Raw genomic sequence first — 21,504 nt, 5'->3', positions numbered from 1 at the left:
AATAAAAAACAATTAATTTAGAATAATTGTTTAAACTATTATATGTTAGATATTATAATTAAATTTTTAGAAATTTATTAAAATGCATTTATAGTGATCCATGTTCATTCTCACGTTAGAGATGTTACTCATGCTTCTGCTTCTGTTGTGATTTATGATCTATATTTTATCTTGTTATTTAACCTCCTATGTGGGTTTTCTCAAAATTGAGATCTAACTCAATCGCTTTCTCGAGAAAATAGATTTATCCTAATCCATTAAAATCCTTTTACGCAGCCATTCGCTCGGTTATACTGGAGTCCTATTAGATTCCTCTAATCGCGAATAATATCGATCCAGATCTTATCATGTAGAGATTATTGCATTTGAAGAGCTGCATTTAAGAGCGGAGCTTTATTCTAAAAACTTTACTCTAATCCCTGATGTAACATGAGCTTAAAAAGAATTCAAATCTGAACGTTAACTGGAGGAGTTCGCATTTAAATGTTAGTAAAATAATCTTATTTATTAATTATTCCCTCACGAGTTCACGATTTATGTTTGTCGAAAGGCTAAATTAAATTTATCTTATATTGATCCTGTCTTACAATTTTTGTAATATTGCTAGGAATGATCTATTGTTTAGTATTAGTAAAATAATCTTATTTATTAATTATTCTCTTCCAAATTTAAACCTGTGTCTATTTTGCACGGTCGATTTTATTTCGATAGTACTGTGAGATCTACTTCTTGTATCTATAAATTTAAAAATCATCGTTTTAATCTGCGTTTATCACGTATAAATCTATATTCTAGTAAATGTAATTTCGAAATATTCTTACCTTCTAACGTACTTCAACATCTATATTGAATTAATTATATGAAATATGAAAAGTTCTTAATCTTTAATCTTATTATTTAATCTTATTTTTTAATTTCTAATATATATTTTATTCTCATGTTCACATTTACATTCAGTACAGTTTCGGTGTTCTTCGTAATTGCCATTTCCTATTCGTTCCATGATTTTTAAAAATCTTTATTTAATAACTTTAATATAACTTAATTTTATAAAAAAGAAAAGAAATAAGAAAAGAAAACATGTTTGTGTGTGTATGTATTATTTATAATACATTATTACTTATAAAAGATAAAATTCTGAATTTAATTCAATTTAAATTTATAAGAAAAAATGAAAACAAAAAATTTTCAATTCCAATCTAAACAAATATTCTTTTCCTATAACGCGTGGCAAAAAGAGTAATTGGCACAAATCTCGATGATCTTGCTTCAGTACTATGTGCATTTTTAATTGTACTCACAATTAACTTATAACTTATATATTTCATAGCTATTACTTTAATATAGAATTTCATGTTATATAGATAAAATTATAAGTTCAATTGAACTTCATAAAAGAAAAAACTTGAAAAATTTATGACTTGACTTTTTTTACTTCTTTATTATTTCCACGAGAGAAAAATATTTAATATTTCAAATAATTATAATTAATACGTTTGTACAAGAAGACTCTATTCTGATCTAATGAATAAATCAAAAAATAAGAAACCATTCATGAGTAAATCTCCGAAGAAATTTAATCGTGGCCATTCAATGCTTTTCTACTTATTAATTACAATCTATCACTCGTGTCAATTCGGACCTTTCGTCCTCGACATGATTGAGTAATCGGAGGGACTTAAAAATTAACTTACTACTTAAGAAATTTTGCGATGGCTCCAAAACACTCGTCCATGATTTAGATCAAAATTAAGGGTGAACGATTCGTAGCAGGTTGAAAATGAGATAGGTCGACATCGAAGTTGATTGAGATCCTCTTCGGTGTTGCACAGATTCTAATTCGCGGTAGTTATTTATTAACGAACGATAACTGAATTTACTACGCAAAACTCTATTATCTTTTTTAAATACAGTCTGTGCATCTATTAAAAAAGCAAGAAACTTTGCGAACAAACACTGACTCTGACAACTGTATTGCACTCGGTCAATGAAAAAACACTTGTTTAAATCGCGAAACGCGAACGAACAAACATTGCTTCTATTTCGCGATATTTTCATTTTAGCGATACGAACACCCGATTATTTCGTTGTAATGAAGTTCTGAAATAGAAAAATACAAACAAAATAATTAGTATCGCTCTTATAATAAGAAATTGTATAAATTATTTAAGAAATGTGTGATATAGAAATATATTTCCTTTAACTCTTCGTTATTATTTTCAGGAAAACATTCTGCAAGACCATCAATGTTCACTCGTCTAAGTTCAAAGAAAGACTGATTCAATAAGTAACAAAGTCAATCGAAGATTTGATTTTGTTGACGTCACACGTAGCCAAGGATCTTCAATTCAAAATTTAAGTCTAATAGAAAATAAATTAAAATTATTTTATTATACTATTTTATGTATTCCAAGCCTTGTACTGTTGAATCGAATTTACAATTGTTTAAATATTAATTTATTCGCTCTGTAGTACTTGCATTATAACGCAGACGTATGTTTTGCGAGCTAATCATGTCTAACGAAATATACTAGTATTCAAATATTACATATCGTATTTCGTCTACATTGCATATTGTTTAAATAATTACAAAATCGATTTATTAAATAATTAGAAAATATCATTATTATAGAATAAAATTAAATGTATTTATGTATATAAATCTATGTATATATGATGAGTATACATACATATATACGTGTATATGTGATACATATTCAATATATAGTTTGTTAGAATTAATATCTAACTTTTTATTTTTGTAGTTGAAATTTATTTATATATATTATATACAAATAGTAGTAAAAAATACATGATAGTTGCTATCGAGTGAACAGATTAGCTGAATATAATAAATAATAATCTAAAGAATTTTAAGAATATTAATGTCGAATAAGATTAAATGTATTTATATATATAAATGCGTATCGTATGACTATCGTAAATCACTTTTGTCATTAATAAAATGTATTGTATATGAATTAATATCGAGCTTTTTATATATTAGTTCGAGATAATTAAAATTTCTTAAAGATAAACTCATTTGCATATGCTGTATATAAAGAAATAATGTACAAAAGTATTTGCATGATAATTGTTATAGAATGGGTCCAAATTAACAGATTATTTAAATACGATAAATAATAATTAATCAAATTTGAAGAATATTATTAATATAGAATAAGATTGTGTATGTATACATATGTATATATATAAATGTATGTATGTATATATACATATAATGTGTAAATGTGATTAAATATACAATGCGATACATGCGATACAAATGCGTTAAATACGATAAATAATAATTAGTCAAATTTGAAGAATATTATTAATATAAATTAAAATTGTGTATATATATATATATATGTATATATATAAATGTATGTATGTATATATACATATAATGTGTAAATGTGATTTGCGTATGCAATATATAAATCCTATATATGCATATCGAAACCTAATATGATATAAGATAAAATTAATAAACCCTAAATGATCAAATCAAGCTTATAAAATATTATATACGATGTAAATGAGAAGCTAAACGTATCGAAATTAACAAAGTACGAACAGGTCCGAATACGTCTGAGCTGCTTAGAAGAATGAAAATTGTGTAATAATACGTCAATAAGGACAAATGAAGAAAAGTCGTACCAAGGCCGAACTCTCGATCGTCCTTTGATTGTTTACATATACTTTTGCTGGTACTTCTTAAATTCTCAGAATAATATCTGTTTACATACCTACATACACATACACACACATACATATAAATGTATTCATAATAAAAGTTTATAACGTTCGACTGCTTTTTCTTTTTCCTCTTGCCAGAAGCTAGAAATTCGTCGACTAGGAATGTCGTCTTCTCAATCGGTAAGAAAATTTTTAACCTGCTTTTATCTATAATATCTTAATATTATATTTCTCCTTTTATTAAAAACCTTGATATATGTATACTTAAAAAGAGAGACTTACGTGTAAGTGTAGTGCAATTACGTTAATATTTTATTCTAGCGTATTGCATATTTCCTCAATTTATAGGGCTTCTTGGAAAACTGAAAAATATTAATTGCGTGCATATGTATATGTCTGCAGGAAGTATCGATATACTGTAAGGAAAATATCTATATATAAATATATGAAAATCGTATATAAAAAAAATATAAATTGAAATACAAAAAGATTAATTAATAAAAGATTATTAATTAGAGCGTCGTTAATAGTTGAAAAAGCTATCGATATCAGGAAAAGATAAATAGAAAATTCAAAATGAAAAGTATCTTCGGGGACGCTGGAACATCGATTTTATTTTCACGAATATTTTTTAAACAGGACAATATCATGACTTGCGAATATTCACGTATGAAAATTGCGTTTTCGGCAATCCATTGGTGTATAGAATATAAGTATACGTAAAAAATATATATTAATTAGCTGTAATTAACGAAATGACAAAACTGCTGCAACCATAAAAAAATTCAAAATGGTGGGCTCTCTAACGACAAGGATACTGACAGTAAGTAGATCCTGACATATGCAAAAAATATATAATGCTTACCCTCATAAAATTTGTAATTTTTCGATTTATTATATAGAAATATCGAAACATCAATAATATGATATAAAAACTTATTTGAATTTTTTGTTAGTCCTTTGTTAAACTATAAAAATTAATAATTAGAATACAATGTCTATAGAAATAAAAGTCAAAAATATAAAAAAAGATATTGTAAAGAAAATGTTCATAAGCGTAAGTACAATTATTATCTATACAAGTATATTTTATTCTCGACATAGTTACGATTCATTAATAATCTCAATTGAAAATTATTTATTTGGGAATCAATTGGTATATTGGAAGATATTGTAGGTTAAAAAGTATATCCTAATTACCTGTAATTAATGTAAGAAGAAAGCGTGATACATAGTTTTGTGTATTTCATACATGTAATACACTTTCGTATATTTAATAACTATTAATAATTATGCTAGTTCTACATATGCACTGCAGATACTTTATTATGAAAAAGTACTTTGTCATATAAGAGACAAAAGCATCTATTAATTAATATTATAATGTTTATTAGATTTAATTGTAATTCTTGGATATACAATCATTTTTGACATAAGAATTATATATAAGTATATAATATAAATTATATTTAATATATAATTGTATATTAATTACTTAGTAAATAGGTACATAACAAAATATATTTAATATATTAATATATACTGAACGAAGGAAACTGTCAAATAATTAAAACATAAACAAGTCTTATCTCTCAAAAAAAAAGTATATAGAAATTCAATCTTATATATTTAAAATTGTAATATACAAGTTTAATATTATTTCCTTGTATAGATGAGCAAAATATTTGTAATAAGAACACTCAAAGTATAAAACTATAAATGACATGCTTTTTATGTTTATCTTCAGTTCAACTAAAGAAATGAAAAAAAAAAAATTGTATCTTTCCTTACATTTGTTCTTGTAATAGGAACTATACAGTTCGTCCCGCGAACAAAAATTCGTCAGTCGCGAATAAAAATTCGCATTACTGCATCACAAGTTGACATGTTAATGACAGAATTTATAATGATAACTGGATATTATAATGTTATATAAGTAATATCTATATAGACATATAAATAATGCATATTCGTGTCATAAGAATTATATATAAGTATACAATATAAATTATATTCAATATATTAATATATACTTAACGAAGGTAACCTGTCAGATAATTAAAACATAAACAAGGCTTATTTCTCAAAAAAAAAAAGTATATAGAAATTCAATTTTATATATTTAATATTGTAGTATACAAGTTTAATATTATTTCCTTGTATAGATAAGCAAAATATTTGTAATAAGAACACTCAAAATATAAAACTATAAATGATATGTTATTTATATATATCTTAAGTTCAACTAAATAAATGGAAGAAATATAATTGTATCTCTCCTTACATTTGTTCTTCTGATAGAAACTATACGGTTCGTCTCGCGAAAAAAAATTCGTCAGTCGCGAATAAAAATTCGCATTATTGCATTACATGTCGATATATTAATAACGATATTTAATAACAGAATTTATAATGATAATTGGATATTATAATGTTATATAGGTTATATATGTATATAGACATATAAAACGCATCTATATATAGACATATTATAAGTAATGTATATGTAACATATACGTAACGCATATAGATAATGCATATATATCATATAAGCAATGGATACACAGACATATAAGTTTTAATATTTTTATGTGTAAATATTGTTTTATGATGAATGAATGTTTTATGATTTATGAAATTAGATTAAGTCGATGAATTTGAATTATTACCTTGTCCCATTTCACTAGAATGCTCTGTTGTGCGAAATGGAACAGGACTATATTGAAGATAGTAATATTGTTCTGGAAACGAATACCACGAGTCGTGTATATTTTGTGGAGGTAAGCCACCATATGCTGTTTGTTGAGCATGCATGTATGCTGAATATGCAGATGATGAATAAACCGGAGGATATATTTCTGCACTTGGATAGAAATATGGCAAAAAGGAGTGCGTATTATTTGCATCGACAACATCAGGATTTGGTACGCAAGTAATATTAGGGAAACCTCCTTGAGACATGTAATACGAACCTCCGTATGTATCTACTTCATGTTCACAATATGACACATTTGCATATGGTGACTGTTGTTGTACATAAGATAAATGATAAGTATTCGCCATTCCAGGTGATATATGTACTGGATTTAAAACAGTATTAGCAAGCGGTGCTTGCATATCACCAATTTGCGAATTCGAAACATTCTGAAATTCGCGTAATAAGCAATTGTGTTCGCAATGTTTAGACAATTTCTTATTATGCGAATATCTTTGTTCGCTATAATGTTGATCTGTAAATGAAAATAGTAGATTACTTTATGAAAAGTATTGATACGAAATAACTTATATTATTACTTTCTTGATCAAGCATACCTTTAGGTGTATTTTTTTTAAATCGTGGGGCTGTATTATTAGTTCGTTGTTTGTCTTTATTGACATTCTCTGCATCTTTAATATTCTCATGGGTAGACGGTGCTATATTCTTTTCTACTTTTTTTAACTTGTCCTTTTGTAAATCGGTCACATTATTTAGGCACGTATTCATTGTCTTCTGTGCTAATTGTGGGATAATAGCATTGTTTCCATTATTGTCACTATTTTCTTTTTGTTCTATCGGTTTTTCTTCTTCCATTACGCACGTATTAATATTTTGTACTTCTCCTATATTTCGAGTTGCATCTATAAAAAATGAAAAATATTTTAATAAAATATTTCAATTTAATTAATTAATTATAGAATAGAGTATAATATGCATATCATGTGTGTACAAAATATATAATGCTATATAATACTTGTACATTGTATAAAACATAATACTTGTATTTGATGATGCCATGGATGGACCAGCTGTATACCAAGATTCTGAAGATGCTAACTGTCCATTAGGACCATAGTTCCATGCATAATTGACACGGAAACACTATATAAATACAATTCATATAATTACATTTTTATCTCATCTCATATCGATATTCTTCAAACATATATATCTCTTACCTCTAATCCTAAATTATAAAAGAATTTTAATGTAGCTGGATCTGAAATAAATAAGATGAATTACATATAGATTTCTGTAAAATAATAGATTAAGATAGATTAATACATTCATGCCAGTGCTTGTTTCTTACTTAATTCCGTAATATCTTCCTTTACAGATCAACATTATAGCGAACAAAGATATTCGCATAATAAGAAATTGTCTAAACATTGTGAACACAATTGCTTATTACGCGAATTTCAGAATGTTTCGAATTCGCAAATTGGTGATATGCAAGCACCGCTTGCTAATACTGTTTTAAATCCAGGACATATATCTCCTGGAGTGGCTAATACTTATCATTTATCTTATATAAACAGTCGCCATATGCGAATATATCATATTGCAAATATGAAAGTCATTTCCGGAGCCTCGTATTATTTGTGTCAAGAATTGATAATATACAAATACTAGGGCGGCTTTCGTATCAATTCTTTCTTCATTCTATTTCTTTTCGATTAATATACGTAAAACTTCCACATTGAAATTGTAACTATATAGCGACTTTCTTTACTAAACGAACTAAATGTTAATATGTTGCTCACTCTGACGGAAGATTCAAGCGTATAGAAGATTCGAAAACAAGCCACCGGTGGGTGTCTCATCGGGCATGCGCCACCCGATGAGAAAATCGATAGAGCATGTATGATTATATAGCGAGCTACCGATGGCACGCCAGCGTGAACGTGTTAAAACACATACCTGATAATGGCAAATCACAGCTACTTAAATCCATACTTTTTTGAGTCAAATTATCAATATTTCGCAATGTTCGATTCATTTGATTGGCAGGTATTAATTCACCTGTATAACCAGTCATGTACGAAACAGAAGGATAAGAATTATCATTCGAAGCAACATAATATGATGATGTATTTCCGGTCATAGTTTGTGAATTATCTAAAAAAAAATGTCGATGCAGATATATGTGCAGATATATTTATACGATGCACATAATAAGTTATTTATAATTCGTTATACCAGTTTATCCATCAATAATATTATTATATCATTATCCGATAATATGTAAGTTTAATTAATTATAAGCTTAATATAATATATATAATATAAGCCTGATATAATATATATGATATAAGCGTGATATAAGCGTAATATATATATAATATATAGTATAATGAATAATATATATAAGTCTAATCTGATTATAATGATTTTATTATTAATATGTGATTACATTGTTAATGTACGATTACATTGTTAATGTACGATTACATTGTTAATGTATGATTATATTGTTAATGTATGATTATATCATTAACATGATTATATTGTTAATGTGTGATTATGTTGTTAATGTGTGATTATGTTGTTAATGTGTGATTATGTTGTTAATGTGTGATTATGTTGTTAATGTATGATTATGTTGTTAATGTATGATTATGTTGTTAATGTATGATTATGTTGTTAATGTATGATGATATTGTGAATGTATGATTGTATCATTAATATAGGATTATATAGTGAATGTATGATTGTATCATTAATATAGGATTATATAGTTAATGTATGATTATATTGTGAATGTATGATTATATCATTAATATACGATTACATAGTTAATGTATGATTATATCATGAATATATGAATAATGGATGATTAACGCATTTTCTTTTTTAACTTGGACATACCTTTACCAGTTTTTGTTTTTTTATCCGTATTTCCCTGTCCATGAAATTGAGGAGCATTTTTCTGAAAAAATAAAAATTTATTCTTTACATCAAACTCTATTTTTATTTTCTATAATATAATGCATAATCGTCATACATTTGCAGTGTAATTTTGTAATTTTCCCAACGAATTTTCTCCAACCATCTGACCTTGATTGTTCCTACGAACATAACATTAATTTGTAATATTGTATAGAGAATTGTTGTAGAGTCATGATATGTACTGATAATGTAACATTTACCATTCTTGTTTTTGCCATTGAAGCGCGGGTAAATCTTCTCTGTTTATTTTTTCATTATAACTATCATTATCTGTAATCTTCATAAGAGTCGCGGCAGTGCTGGCAGCTAATAGAGGAGTAGTCATTTTGGCAGTACCAGAAGTAGAAGCAATGGCAGTAATAGAACACTCATCAAGATTTTTTTCAAAAATATTATCTTCATAATTTGCTTGTTCTTTTGTTTTGCTTGAACTTGCGCTAGAAAGCTTCTTATATTTCTGATCTGAAAAAATCATACATTGATATATAAGTTTTAGAAAAATTAATAATAGAACTTTATTTAAATTATACACCAACTGGAATCAATTAGTTGCAAATTTTTTTTGGATGTTGATGGCCAATTGTTTTGTTTATTTTTTCGCAAAGATAATGGTTTGAGAGACGAATATGGTACAGTCTTTTTTTCTCCAAATTCTTCTATAAATACTACTACGGAACCTTCGTTTTTATTTATTTCTTGAATATGTCCACAAAGAATTGCAGGATTTTGACTTAATTTTTTTTGTAATGTCTTACTTTCGTTAGAACTTCGACCATCTTTTATGGCCTTTGTATCACATTTATCCAAGTCACTTTTATCAAAGTCCATTTCAATTAGACATTTATCTCCAATCTGAAGTCCATTGCTGTTATATCTTATCCAGCCAGCATTTTTTATTTCTGTGTAATGATATAAGCATTAATTAAATATTTGTAATAATACAGTACACATAATGCAAGCTACATGCCTCGTCTAATTTCATGCCATACATCGAAATCAATATTACGATAAATATTAACATCAATAGCTTTAGCAACTCTATAAGGGAATGGTGGTACACCTGTTGGAAAGCAGTCCAGTGTTCCTTCACAGCTATTTTCAAGTCTTTTATATACTTCTGCTGACAACTCTCTAAAAAAAAAGATATAAGGAAATATAAAGTATAGAGTATATTAATTATATATTATAAAAGTGTTTCCTAGAAGAACTTACTCTCTCATTTCGAGATTTCCTTTCGAGAAAAATCTATCATGTCTTAGGGTAGAATCTCGATTATGTAACATTTTATAAACAGTATTATCTAGATTTTCCATATCAAATACATCTTTATATAAAATTTCATATATAATAGCTGTATAATAGAACATATCATAAATATAAATATAAAACCAAATGAAAAATAAAACATAAAAACGTAATCATAAAACGAATGGTACTTACACTGGCAAAAGCCTGCTTCCATAACAAAATCTTTGCTATATACGCTTTCATACTGTTTTTGTGGTGTATAGCATAAACGTATATACTTTGTAAAACCATAATTAGTCAATTGTTTACATGTTTGTTTCTGTCCATTAAACAAAATCACCTCTCTTTTGTAAAGTAAAGACATTGCTTGTATTTCGTTAGAACCACCTGCTTCTGTGAAACATGTCATTTGTTCTAGATACATATCAAATGGAATTGTTATACACTGCAAAAAGAATTTAAGTGATGATTAAAAGAAAGTAAAGAATTAAATGATAGTTAAAAATACTAAGTTAATATTTATCTAAAAAAAATCTTATAACTTTACCTCTTCAAATAAATTCCTGTTTTCTCGCATGAATTCTACGCATTCTCGTCTTACTCTTACATGATAGTATTGCGTTAAATAAACTTGTTCACTAATAGCTCTAAATAAACAAGTTGGATCCCTAGGGACATGCTTTCGAAAATATCCTTGGCTTGATAACCACTCATCTACATGCTCTTGCGTTCGTTTTGAAGATTTTCTAGGAGATATCTCCATAGTGCTTCAAAAAAAAATCATAAAAATGTTACATATTTATATAAAAGCGAAGATTCAAAGTTTCAAAATCAGTTTAATACGCATGCGTCGTATTCCGTTTCTTATTTAAATTCAAACTTGATATAATTAACATATATGAAATTCTGAATAGATAAATATACATAGTATATATATATATATATGCACTTCTATAAGTACATATATAATCTCTACTTAACGAGGGATTATGCAACCACTAATCCCATTAATCTCCAAATATATAACAGTCGACAAACAATATGTGATTAAACGTAAAAAGAAAAGCATCTACTTTCAATAATTACAAATGCTAAATAAATTGAATGTCGTTAAGTATTTTATTGTTTAAAAACCATTAAAGAATTTAAATTAATTACTTACGTGAATAATTAACTTTTTTTAATATATCGATTTTTAGATTGATATACTTATAGGATAATTTATTCTAATAAGCTAAATATAAAATCAAAAGCAAAGAATTATTGCAAATATTAATTCGGAAACAGAATAAAGAATACGAAAACCGTTTAATATATGTTCGGAAGGTAAGTTCTAAACCGCCATTGATTAAACGAAATATACAAGTCATTGGAAATTAATAGAATAAATAATCTTTTTTACGCGCCCTTATTAAATAGAATATATTATAATTTACCAGATATAATTCTCCTTTTCACTTAATCGAAAGATGAATCGGAATATTAAAAAAAGTTAATATAAGAAACTGAACGTTCGTTCGTTCCGCTTCGACGCTTATAAGCTAAAGGGCGGGTCCTTTACTGTTTCCGATTGAAGCCGTTTTTTGTTGTTCTAATGCGCGGTAATTTTAAGTGAGTAAACAGAACCATTACTCAGCATATTCAATTAAAAGTAGTTAAAAACCCTTAAGAACGCATTATTTGACAAAATAAATTAGTATTAAATAAAAATTTATGATAATATTTCTGAAAATGAATAAATAATTATTATGTTTAACAAAATTGCAAAAAATTTTGTACAAATGATTTTTTTATTCATCGTAATAATTTCATTGGAATGACAATGCGTTACGTACGAAATATTAAAAAAGTACAATAGCCCGTTATATAAAATATGATTTTTACACAAATATAAAGTCAATCGGTGTAGCTCTGCGATATCTATAACGTATGCAATGCCACCAATCTTGCTGCTATAGAAAATAAAATTTTACTTGCGTGCAGCTTTTTTAGTATAAAAAGTACATCCTTTGACGAGTATCAAAATATTTGGATGATAGCGTTTTGAGCCTAAAATTAAGTTAGTTTGACAAAAAGTATTAAGACTCGCATCGCTACAATATCTATGGTTTTCTTGATCGTAATAGAAAACCATTTTGCGTTTAGATATCGCCAGAAGGAACGTTTGTGACGGTAGTATAAGTATAATCATGAGATTACATTAACACAGTGTTTTGCATTCACATTTTTGTTGGCAATGTATGAATTATTGTTATACAATGTCATGATATAGAAAATGGAAGAAAAGACAAATTGCTGCTTTTTTTCTTCTTCATTCTTCTGAATAGATTCTTAAGCAGCTATTTTCTCAGCATCAATTGCTAAAACATAAGAATAAATATATATATATATATTTTTTCCATCTATCTTTTTATTTCTTTTTGTTAAATCTTTCAATAATCATACAAACCTTCTTTGGTAGGCAAAGGATTTTTTTCAAGCGTTTCTGCATGCTTGAGTTTTGCTGGATCGAAATTTTCTATTCCAGAGATCAATTGTTGTTTTCCCTTTTCTTGCTGAATTGCTGTAATAGATAATAGCAAAATAAATTATAATTTATATGTAATGTTTACGTTGTAATATTAGATTTTATATAAAAGAGTAATAATGATATATGAGAGGTAAAAATGATGAGATAAAAGGTAAAAGTTTTTATAATAAATTAAAATATATATTCACCATCTTTATCAGGCAATGGATTCTTCTCCTGAGTTGTAGTATGTTTCAGACTAGTTGGATCAAATGTTTCGATGCCAGCAATCAATGTCTGCTGAGTTTTTTCTGCTGCAACATCTATAAACATTGAAAATAAATTATAACATTTAATAATGAGTATTACGATGTTAATAAGCAATTGTTTTTAAGACGAAGTTGCATGAAAAAAATAATGAAAACATATAAGCGTAAACATAAATATATGTACGAGAATAACAGAATGTATACATATTAATGAGTATGAGTTTATGATAAGAATATTGAAACGTAGCTTGCTTCTATCACAAATGATATAATCCCAGTCCATTTTCTATCTATATTTTTGATTAAAGAGCGAAATTTTGATAGACTTTATTTTCTAGCTAACCATAAACTTTGATGTCAAAATCGACTTTTTGATTATACTATAACCAAAATAACGTAAACAACATTTTATTTGTTTGAAAATTCTGTTTTTGTTTCAATACCTTTGGCATTTGGTAAAATAATTTTCTCTTTTGTATCTGCATGCTTCAATTGATCTTGTTTAAAACTTTCCACGTCGTGAATTAATTCGGAATGTTGCCGTTCTTGTCGTACGTCTATATATATTATTAAATTAAAAATAATCGACGTTTTTCTTTAACGCGTACTTATAAAAATTGCGAAATCATAACGATCATAATTATAACAATGATCTCTTTAATGTTATTGCTACGATCGTAAAAAATGAAGAAATTATACTAAATCATTTAATTTGTTTAAAATACCTTCTGCAGAGGGCAAGACATTTTTCTCCGCAGTTGCAGCTTTTTTCATACATCCGTGATTAAAACCTTCTAATTCGCTTTTCAAATCTAGCGCCACTTTGGGTAAATCTTTCAACAACGGGCTTGACATGATGCTGCGTTAAACTTCTTCAATCTGAAATAACATCATGTACTTAACAAATCGGAAATTTCTCTCTTAATCTTATACAAATAATCTATTGTATACAATATTATATATATATAAAAATATACATTATACAATACATATACGATATATATATATGTATAACGTATATACATGTATGTATATATCTGTAGTTACTTGGGTCGTGTTTTCAAATATTATTATTCTATAAGTATATTATCTGTATAATTTTTTGGTTAATATCGATTCGAAGAAACGAGATCGAATTCCGATTCTCGTTTATTTCAGTTAAGCGAGTCTAATCAAATGACTATGTACAAAATGAATTCGACATCGCGTTCATGGAAAGAAAAATGCGGTCCCATACGCTTTGAGAAAAACTAGGGGATTCGAGTCTGTGTACAGTGCCCTATGCAGAGATTGCATTCTTACGTCCAAATCCATAATGTACTCTCTACAAATAGAATAGGTGAATTTATGCATGCAGGCTCCCTCTACTGACTACCTATTACTATCTAATCTGAGTGAAAAGAGTAAAGCAGATGTCTTTCTAGAAGGGATAGAACCAGACGCAATACCTGGTCATTTTTAACCATGGGAGTGATACAATTGAATTTCTAAAATTTTTACGATCATTTCTTTAAAAGTGTACACGTATTATATGAAAGATATGTAATAATGCATACCTGTCAGCAATAATTCTTCGTATGATTTCAATACACATAAAAAAAATGTTGAATGGGGAATTATCAATCACGTATTGATCATAATACGTGAATTTCATAAAATGATTATCAAAACGCGTATCATTCTAATAAGTCATTATATTTATTAATTTCATTTTCGAGTTTAACGAAGTAAAATGTATAATGAGTATATATCGAATTATTTGTGTGGATGACTTGTTTATCTTCTATCGTGACTAGACGAGACTCTGTTTATATATACACCGTTATCATCGGTCGGTACGTGTTTATATCGACCGTTACCTCGAAATAACACGTCGGAACTACATCGTGAAATTGAATGTACATTATCAAATATTGAATCACGGCTTTAAGCAAAATTTACTCGTCTCACTTTTTCCTACCTTATTTAATGGTAAGCAAGTAAGCTATACGTTACGAACAGGAAATAGCGGCGGCTTGCTACTTCCTGTTTAGGCTTCCTCTCATCACTTTATTCGTTTTTTTTCCTGCATAATTAAAAAATTCCTTTTCTTGAATAATATTAACATATTGTTTCCAACCGGACATTTTGTTTTATCATAAAATTAAAAACAGATAATGTGATTAAACATACAAAAATATCATTGTTTAAAATTTTTGGTTATTGTAAATTAATAAAAAGACATTTCATCTGTATTTAAAAAAAAAGGATAATATACCTTTTTATTAATTCTTCTTCTTTTTTTTTTTTCTTAATACAAACAAAATAAGTTTGCTGAAATTTCCATGACAATTTTTATATAAATATATTTTGACATGGTACAACAAAGCCTTATCAAATCATTACAAGATCGCATGTGCCGTATATGAAACCATAGACACAAGTGTGCGTTCATCAAGGAAATATAAGTACATGAATATATGTATTCTTAAACGGTTACTGTGGAAACTTTACTAGAGCGTAATTTAGAAAAAAAACAAGTTTCTTAAAAGGCTTTCCGTCCGCCTAAAATAGTATATTTGTGACAGAACTTTTGAACAAGGCCATGTTGTAAATATCGAGAGTACGAAAGACGATCCTCGAAGCTGAGAATATTTTCTGTTTCTCTCTCTCTTTTTCTCTTTCTCGAATGGTGGGTCAGCATCGACAAGACTGTATAGGTCCTTATATGGTAGTCGCTTATATGCCTGCTATAGATAGATAGAGAGAGAGAGAGAGAGAGAAAGAGAGAGAAAGAGAGAGAGAGAAAGAAAGAGAGAGGCACAATATACACCAGAAGGCATCGAAGAAAGGCGTATGCGAAGCAAGAGTCCTTTAGAGTGACTCATAAAAATCATCATATATTCTTTAAAATTAAATAAATAGATTTTTTATCGCATAAATAAATGTATCAATTCTTTTTTTTTCCTTTTTTTTTTACATTTATTTGCAACTTCAAAATATTCAAAAAATAGTCAGTTTGAAAAAACGCAGAATTATTTTCAGGTGACACTGCACGTACAGTTGGTTATACATCGCACATTTTTTCAAATATAGGTAGATGTTGATAGTGCGTGAATATGTATATGTATTTCAAGAATATATATATATATATATATATATGTACGTAATATACATATTTAATATATGTAGAAGAATATATGGAATAATATGTGTCGATTGTACGTAACAGTAAGATGTAGAGACAAGTGATATCTTGATAGCTTACGCTGTACAAGTGGATCAAGAAAAAGTAAATCTTTTGCTCGTACGATATATATGTGTATGTATGTATGTAATATATATGTACACATCATACATACATAACACATATATATATATTATATGTATTTTGCATACATATTGAGATAATCTATCTAATAATCTAATATCTATCTAATATATAAATGTAATATTTCTAAAAACTATACAAAAAATATAGTACAGAACGAACTGTTCAGGCTGTTTAAAAATTATCTACGCACTTAGGAAGATGTCCTATTTGATTTTACTATCTAGTATATCTCCGTTAATGTAATGATAAAGATTATCTTGAAAAAGATCATTTTGTATGTAATCATATTTTCACCACGTTCGAACCATGCAATTTGTTTCGTAGAGATTTATCCGTGTCATCAAAAACAACGAAGATATTCAAGAAGTTAAACTCAACTAGGACACCTCGCGTACATTATACAGCAAGTTTCTTCGTTTTCTCAACGTTAAATGAAATGTCGACAAGGTGGTAATATTATTTGATGAAGATCCGGAGAAATCATTCTGCAAGTTCACGTGAATTTTCTCGGTCAAATGTATCTGGCGAGGAAAGGAGAGCAGCGAGTTAATAAGGAAACTAGGTTGCACGGAACGACAATCCATGCCGGCTTGCAGGACGTGCTCGTTGCTTTGGTTGAACGAGTGAATCACCCTCTTCATCCTTAAATATGAATGGCCTACTGCGCACTTTACTGAATCTGAACATCTCGTTACTTCCATTTTCGTTGGATAAAGTACGTAAGACCGTCTAACACTCGATCCATATATCTTCTAGAGTCGATCACGAACTTGAAGTAATTTTTATAAATGAATACATGCTAAAGTTTTGAAAAGCGTTATCAAAGGAAAAAGAAAAATAAAAAGGAAAAAAGAAGCAAATACTTGAAAATAGCAGGTACATACATCCGGAAAATAAGAGCTTATAGCTGCCAACCAATCAATTTACACTAAAAACTCATTAGTTTGGATAAGAGCATTTAATGCTGGACTTCGACATACGTTGAGAAAAATGTTTAAACATATATAAGTTTGTTTTACATTACTCATTTTATATTGCTTTTTTTGGGGATTAAAAATATCTGTATAAGGCTAACTGACGACACGATACTAAATAAATATACGTACGTACAAATATAAACATGCATATGTATATGTATGTATGTATGTACGTATGTATATATGTTGTTATATGTATATATGTATATATGTATGTATGTATGTATGTATATATGTATATATGTATGTATATATGTATGTATGTATATATGTATGCGTATATATATGTATATAGACACACACATATACATGAATTTGGACAAATACATACATATATACATGCCTACATACAAATATATAAACATATACATGCCTACATACAAATATATACACATATACATGCATATATACATGCATATATACATGCATATATACACATATGCATGCATATATACATGCATATATACACATATACATGCATATATACATGCATATATATATACACATATCATGCATATATACACATATCATGCATATATACACATATACATGCATATATACACATATACAGGCATATATACACATATACATGCATATATACATGCATATATACACATATACATGCATATATACATGCATATATACATATATACACATGCACATGTACAAATATATCATATATACATGCATACGTACAAATATATTATATATACATGTATACGTACAAACATACATACATATACATGCATACGTACAAATATACACATATATACATGCATATATACATATACACATATATACATGCATTTGTACAAATATACACACACATGTACAAATATACAAATATATACATGCATTTCTACACATATATACATGAACATGTATAAATATATATATACACATGCATATGTACAAATAAATTAATATATATATATGTATGTATACATATATATATACATATATACATATATACATATATACATTCATAATTGGTCATATCGTTGCATAGCAACAGGGCGTGGCTACTGTATTTTTATTACTGGATTTGTATAATCATATTTGTATCTTTTGCTTAACAGACGATAGAGTTGAAATAAAAACGAAATATTGCAATAAAACAAAATGTATATTCTAGTAGCATATATTCAATCAATTACAATAAATCTACTTCAGTAAAAAAAAAAAAAGTATATAAAACTGGAATTCCGTCGATGCGAGGGTGAATAAACAGTTATAACGAAGTGGATTTGCTGCCCATTTGAAGCTTGTACATATTTAAGTACATGTATGTTACATACATACGTAATTGATGTATCGGCTGGAGGAGAAGTATCTACTCGCTGCACATGACACTTAACGTACACAAACACATATACCATATATGTTTATGTAAAAACCAGAAAAAGAGAGAAAAGAATATATACACATATCCAAGATATATATGTATATATACACATATGTGCAAAGATCAGCACATGTAAAATGGGAGACGAAACGTTAATGCTCTTTTTCTCTTTCGTACACGACCGTGACGGCTAACGAACTCTTGAGAGCGCGCACGCGCGTCTTATTGAACGGATCTGTGAAAGCTCAGGTACGTATCTAGTTACACGAATTTAACATAATTCATTTACTGAAAAATATATATATGTGTATATATGGACACACACAAAAAAAGGATTTAAATTAAAAATAATGATAAAAATAAAGATTGTTAAACTGCACATGGATTCCAAGCACACTAGAATTTCGATATAAGAGAGAAGAGGTAATATTCCTCGAGAGGGGACAAACGATACGAAGCAGACGGATTCATCGATTGGCATGAGGTTATTCGAGTAGTGGGGTGGTTCGTCGACTCCATTTCAGTTACACACACAGACACACGTCAAGTACACTTAGTACGTACGTACATACAAGGATCGATACGTACATACATACATAAACACACATATATACATACATATATCATGGATACATATATACATACATATATCATAGATACATATATACATACATAGGACACATATATATACATATATACATAGTATATACATATATATATAAACACACACATACATAACATACATATAGACATATTCCCCTTTAGTAAATACACGTATACGTGTATATATAGGGTGTTACATCTCGATAAGTTAGAAATATCATCGATTTTAATATCTATAAAAATCTTGATACTTTCAATTAATTTTAAAACTCGCAAAAACTCTTTTATATTAATTTTTTTTGTATATTCTTTTATATTATTAATGATTGTAACAATGGTGTTTGCTACACAATGAGACATCCTGTATATACACTCGAACTTTCTTTTCATGATCATGGTTAACGAAGCGACCTCGAAATATATTCGATTAAATTTATAATTCCGTTCTGTTTGACAATAATTTGAAAGGAATTCATTTTAAATTTAAAAATGAATATTTTATTCTGTAGCATCGTCGTCTTAGAACAGTACGTCTTTGTAAGTTGGAAAACGTATATGGAATTTAAATTTGAGAAAGGAAAAAATAAGACGCAATACATCATTGCGTAGACAATGGCGTATTTTGACGAAAAAACGAATTAGTATGATAGGCGTTCTTTTGCATCTGTCAAAACCACGCCCTTACGCGCTAGATCGCTTTGTCCAATCATATCGCGCAAAGTAATTAGAATATTGAAAAAAAAATCAAATACGACGAATCAAAAAGACTACGTGTGAAACGAATTATAAGCTTCAATGCGAAGCTTTTGCTTGATCCTGAATTTTACATGATATCGACCGCACCCGCCTCTTTTCTCTTCCTCTGTCTATATCTTTTTTTTTTTTGCTCTCTGCTTAAACTCTCTGGTAAATTTTTGTTCCAATTATGAGTAATTTCAATAAAAAATCGGTACTTCGGAAAAAATTTAAGGAAGAGATGAGGTGAGAGGAACATAACCAATTGTAAAAATGAAGTTATTTTTCGCATAATAGACTCGATAATTTTGAATATACCGACATGGGTCGGTAAAATATTAAAAGAAATGGTGATTCGTCGTTTATAATTAAAATAATGAATATAAGGTGTAGGGATCACTGACCTGTCGTCGTTGCTAATCACTGCTTTAAGGCTTGTGGCGGTTGTAGGAGAATACACGTAGGCCAGATGAGAATTCCAGGACAAGAACCAAACGGCACGCCGACCGATCCGTTAGTGTTTCTGCATGACGCCACGCAGTCAGGTACAGCGACCGAGGAGAGAAATTTCCACCACTACTACAGACTCTGTACCCCCATTTTTGTTTTACGAACCAATCACCGAACGCCTACAAATTCCCTTCTTCGTTCTGCATGCGATTGTGCTGCCATTGTGACTAATTCGATAACTATAATTTATCTTGATTTTATCTATAGATATGTATTTAGATCATTTATTTCGAAATATTATTCATTTCACAGGAAACTGACAATGCAATTTTTATTTAATAATCATTTTTTAATTTATCCTGTTTAATTCATTTGTTATTTCTGTACATATGTCATACGGTACATAATCTCAATTTATATACATATGTGTGTGTGTGTGTCATATAGTAGATTGAAATTATTATATACTGTAATACCAATCTTTTGAAGATTTATTTATGTGATTCTAATTATAATATTGATATTTTATGACAAGAAATTATTAATAAATATAATTTTCAATGATGTGTTATTATCTTGTACGAATCGGAATAACATTTTTTATTATATAATGTTATTCTCAATTACATATTGATAAAATAAAAAA

The 21,504-nt window shown here is 28.0% G+C and overlaps 2 protein-coding genes across 5 annotated transcripts; both read right to left on the bottom strand.

Annotated features, from left to right (window-relative positions):
• Positions 1-5,068: 5,068 nt before the first annotated feature.
• On the bottom strand, positions 5,069-12,275 carry LOC127062633 (uncharacterized). 3 transcript variants are annotated; one of them, XM_050991200.1, is made up of 14 exons: positions 12,094-12,275; positions 11,205-11,424; positions 10,850-11,102; positions 10,622-10,760; positions 10,377-10,540; positions 9,946-10,308; positions 9,610-9,871; positions 9,465-9,528; positions 9,329-9,389; positions 8,381-8,578; positions 7,639-7,679; positions 7,459-7,561; positions 7,015-7,320; positions 5,069-6,932 (listed from the first exon to the last, which is right to left on the bottom strand). In XM_050991200.1, the coding sequence occupies exons 2-14, from the start codon at positions 11,418-11,420 to the stop codon at positions 6,346-6,348; spliced, it is 2,757 nt and encodes a 918-aa protein (XP_050847157.1). In that variant the 5' UTR covers positions 11,421-11,424; positions 12,094-12,275; the 3' UTR covers positions 5,069-6,345. The 3 variants fall into 3 exon arrangements, with proteins under 3 accessions (XP_050847157.1, XP_050847158.1, XP_050847159.1); XM_050991201.1 differs by having other exon boundaries at positions 10,470-10,540; positions 12,094-12,265; XM_050991202.1 differs by having other exon boundaries at positions 10,165-10,308; positions 12,094-12,254.
• Positions 12,276-12,428: 153 nt separating this feature from the next.
• On the bottom strand, positions 12,429-20,972 carry LOC127062636 (thymosin beta). 2 transcript variants are annotated; one of them, XM_050991224.1, is made up of 5 exons: positions 20,813-20,972; positions 14,161-14,314; positions 13,376-13,489; positions 13,107-13,220; positions 12,429-13,017 (listed from the first exon to the last, which is right to left on the bottom strand). In XM_050991224.1, the coding sequence occupies exons 2-5, from the start codon at positions 14,288-14,290 to the stop codon at positions 12,989-12,991; spliced, it is 387 nt and encodes a 128-aa protein (XP_050847181.1). In that variant the 5' UTR covers positions 14,291-14,314; positions 20,813-20,972; the 3' UTR covers positions 12,429-12,988. The 2 variants fall into 2 exon arrangements, with proteins under 2 accessions (XP_050847181.1, XP_050847182.1); XM_050991225.1 differs by lacking the exon at positions 20,813-20,972 and adding an exon at positions 19,024-20,790.
• Positions 20,973-21,504: the final 532 nt, after the last annotated feature.

Source organism: Vespula vulgaris, chromosome 3, assembly GCF_905475345.1.
Source record: "Vespula vulgaris chromosome 3, iyVesVulg1.1, whole genome shotgun sequence".
Taxonomy (NCBI): domain Eukaryota; kingdom Metazoa; phylum Arthropoda; class Insecta; order Hymenoptera; family Vespidae; genus Vespula; species Vespula vulgaris.
The sequence above is the reverse complement of the archived record's forward strand: the minus strand, read 5'-3'. Positions and strand labels throughout refer to the sequence as shown.